Source organism: Pinus tabuliformis, chromosome 3_2 (assembly GCF_031772625.1).
Source record: "Pinus tabuliformis cultivar Carrire ecotype Pingquan chromosome 3_2, CPIR1, whole genome shotgun sequence".
Taxonomy (NCBI): domain Eukaryota; kingdom Viridiplantae; phylum Streptophyta; class Pinopsida; order Pinales; family Pinaceae; genus Pinus; species Pinus tabuliformis.
Window position 1 is genome coordinate 1,285,247,617 of NC_142302.1, and position 3,994 is coordinate 1,285,251,610.

The 3,994-nt window shown below is 36.1% G+C and overlaps 1 protein-coding gene across 1 annotated transcript; it reads left to right on the forward strand.

The window, feature by feature from the left end:
* Positions 1-1,036: 1,036 nt before the first annotated feature.
* LOC149185433 (uncharacterized) lies at positions 1,037-2,247 on the forward strand. The gene has a single exon (XM_089419099.1). The coding sequence runs from the start codon at positions 1,558-1,560 to the stop codon at positions 2,068-2,070; it is 513 nt and encodes a 170-aa protein (XP_089275225.1). The 5' UTR covers positions 1,037-1,557; the 3' UTR covers positions 2,071-2,247.
* Positions 2,248-3,994: the final 1,747 nt, after the last annotated feature.

The following is a 3,994-nucleotide window of genomic DNA, read 5'->3' on the forward strand; positions in this document are numbered from 1 at the left end:
TATATATTAGATATGATGAAGTTGAGGTTGAGCAGGTTCACATATGGACTTTTTTTTCGGTTAAACTTTGAAATGTTTAAGGTAAACTTAAAAAAGCATGTAAAAAATATAATTTTGTAATTTTTTAAAAAATGATGAAATTTTAAACGGAAAAAATATTAATTACTATTTTTATTTTTATATTTAATAGATAAGAAATATAAAAAAACACCACAAAAATTAATTCATATCACTATTGAAAATCTTAAATTTAATAAATTTGATAACTCGATACATCCATAATTAAAATAAACAAATTTAAAACACGAGACACATTCTCGCCCATAAAACAATACAAACTTCAGTATAATTTTGACAAAATCTGGTGGAAATTTTTGGAGATTTGAGTTATGGCCACCAAGCTTCAAGATTTTAGGTAGCCTAGACGTTTTTGATGGTGTTGAATTTATTTATACCATAAAAAAAATGATTCAAACAATCTCACACTGAAAAAACTAGATTTCAGCAAAAAAAATAGCTATCCAACTAAATTATCACTTTAAAAAAGCAAGGGCAGTTTAAAATAAATCAATAAAAATAAAACAAAATAAAAAAAAAACAAAATCTAAATAATTTTCTATATTGAATAAATTCATTATAAAACTCATTTATATCCGCATAATGCCAAATACATTTAAAAAATAATAGTATTGACAAAAGGAAAAAAAAAATTAACGTAAACCAGATATTTGTTAATTTATTTAAATTTAAATTATATATTTTACAGAGTCCGTAAATATCTATGCCCTTTACCACAACATTTTGCACGATATTCACATTTTAAAAAATGAAGTGGATAATAAGTCATTTAAATAATTTAAAATTGATATATTTTAAAAGTAATTTAATTTCGAATTTACTCGGATAAAATTAAACGTTTTGACGACTCGGCCCCATCAGTCATCCCTCAATAGAATTCCAAGGCCAGGATTTCATGGAATACCTTATTTTATGGCGTTTGTTTCGGTTTACAAATTCACACCTGTTACAAGTAGAGCTGGAGACTCGACCAATTTTGTGGCGTTTGTTTCAATTTGAAAATTCAAACCACTTACAGGTAGAGCTCGAGATTGAGCCAAAAGAGCAAACGGTACAAGTTGTTCAGTGTTGGTCCCCGTGTGTCTAAAACCTTTTTGGATTTTTGATATTACTCAGCGACAAACTACCTTATCTTCAATGAAGGAAATCTCTGGCCCTCAACAAATTGATTGTTTCTGATTACTTCGTCAATTTCGACAGCAAAGACTATGCCATCACGGAGACCGGTTCCAGCGCCAGAATTGTAGATTGCATTTTATAAATTTCCCCTTTGCTTCATTTCCTCATCTCTTCAAATTGCTTGCCGCTGCTAATTTCTCCCATTGCCTGCAATTTAGGTCGCTTACCAAAGTATAGAAGTGCGTCTCGCTGCGTCATGAGTCGAAATATCTAGCCTGTGCACATTTGAACGAAATTGCTCTTGATTCTTTACTGTTTTCTTCTACCACAACATGTTCCCGTACGTTCGCCATTAAGCCTATGTATAGATTTCTTTCAATTATATCGATCTTTATCCTTTTTTGGCCCAGATTGGACAAAGCGATGCTAGCCATGGACATGGACGGAGATCACGCCAAGGGTTTGAAACCGAGACGTAAGATTGCCAAGCTCGGGAGAAAATTTCTGCGTTCAGGTCACATTAAGGACTCGGTTAGGTGTTCGAATCTTCTTGCTCGCACGAAACGGCATATCGGCCGCCATTTCTGTTGGCGTAATTTCAATTTTGCAGGGCATCGGAATGGAAAGGAGTCCCCTCCGAAGGACGTTCCACAGGGCTTCGTGGCTGTGTACGTGGGGGACGAGCAAGAAGAGCAGACGCGGTTTGTGATCCCCGTCTTATACTTCAATCACCCGCTCTTCCACCGTCTGCTCCAGGAAGCCGAGCAGGCCTATGGCTTCCACCAGAAAGGAGTCTTCAGAATACCTTGCCAGATTTCCGATTTCGAGTACCTCCAGTGGCTCATCGACATGGACAGACAGATACATCAGTAAATAAAAATGGACGATCATCCAGTGGAGTCCTTCTGACTGTGAATTGAAACCCTAACTGCACAAGTCTTTTCAATTTCAGATGTTCACATTTGATTCGGACAGCACTTCTCAATTGCTGTAGGCTTTTATGCCATTAAGATTTAACTGGAAATGCAATAACCTCACCATTTAAAGATTTTTAAATATTTTTAAAAAAGAACTGAAGCCATGATTGTTCCTTAAATTTCCTTGGTCCATGATCCAGTGCAGTGCTTCTGACATTGTGAATTGGAACCCTAACTGCACAAAGTCTTTTCAATTTCAGATGTTCACTTTTTATTTGGATAGTGTTGGTAAATCTTAAACTTAAACAACGATTCTGCATGCGGAAAGAACTGAAAAGAATCGTTGAAACTTAATGCCCAGGGATACGAATTACTTCCTCCATGGGTGAAACTCTTGATGCAATTTCCTTCTGAAAAACCACGCTCCAGCTGCCCAAGCAAAAGAAAAGAATGCAGCTGATCTGAAGGCACTTCCAAGCTCTGCTATCTCAGCTAGATGGTGTAAAACTGAAGGGGATTGAGATATGAGCTTGGGGACCAAACAGATGAACATATAGCTAAGCTTCCATTAAGCTTCTCATAGCTATGTGTTAGATGTCCACAATTCAAGGCAGAGAACTCGAATCAAAGTGATGGACCACTTTAGTAGCTCCCAATTATAAATTTAGTAATTGCAGTTGCCTTTCTTTAACTTAAGGAAACTACTGCAGTTGGTTTCCATAAGTTAAGGAAAGACTGCAATTCCATAATTGTAGGCAGCAATTTGTGCAAAATTAATGGAGCTTAACATTCTCCCACTTGGTCTATACTTCCAAACTTAATGTCTCAACTTAAAAACCATTGATAATATGTATTAAGTAATAGATACATGAATCATGGCGATAAGTCCTCTAATGACGAGTATTATCTTCCATGTATTACTATGTATTTATTCTTATTATAATTTATGTGGGAACAATTTCTTAATGAATAAACCTTATGTTTATTCTTGGTCCTTCTTAAATGAATTTTCTCAAATCAACTTAAAGTGCACATAAATATGAGAAAAAACATCAAAATAAGAATTTCATTAAAATAACATTGTCCATACAATGAGAAACTACATAATGGAACCAAGTCCCATATTCAATACATGATCCTTGAATTTAAACGGTGGCATGCCCTTAGTCAAAGGATCAGCGATCATTAACTCAGTGCTGACGTGCTCAATGACCACTTTCTTTTCTTTAACGCGTTCCCTTATAGCTAAATACTTAATGTCGATGTGTTTATTTCGACTCCCACTTTTATTGTTTTTAGCCATAAAAACAGCAGCTGAATTATCACAATATATTCTCAATGGCTTAGATATAGAATCCATAATTCTAAGCCCAGAAATGAAATTCCTAAGCCATACACCATGTAAAGTAGCCTCAAAACAGGAGACGAACTCGGCTTCCATAGTGGAAGTGGCAATCAAGGTCTGCTTGGCACTCCTCCATGATATAGCTCCACCGGCCATCATAAAAATGTATCCTGATGTTGATTTGCGTGAATCAACACATCCAGCAAAGTCAGAATCTGAGTAGCCAATTACTTCCAAGCTGTCCGTCCGTCTATACATAAGCATGTAGTCTTTGGTTCCTTGAAGGTACCTCATCACTTTCTTTGCAGCTCTCCAGTGGTCTAAACCTGGATCACTCTGATATCGTCCCAACATTTCCACAACAAATGGAATGTCAGGTCTTGTGCAGACTTGAGCATACATTAGGCTTCCGACAGCAGAAGCATATGGAATGTTCTTCATTTGTTCCCTTTCAAAGTCGTTCTTCGGGCATTGGTTCAAATTGAACCTATCACCCTTCACAATGGGAGCTACACTTGGTGAACAATCCTTCATC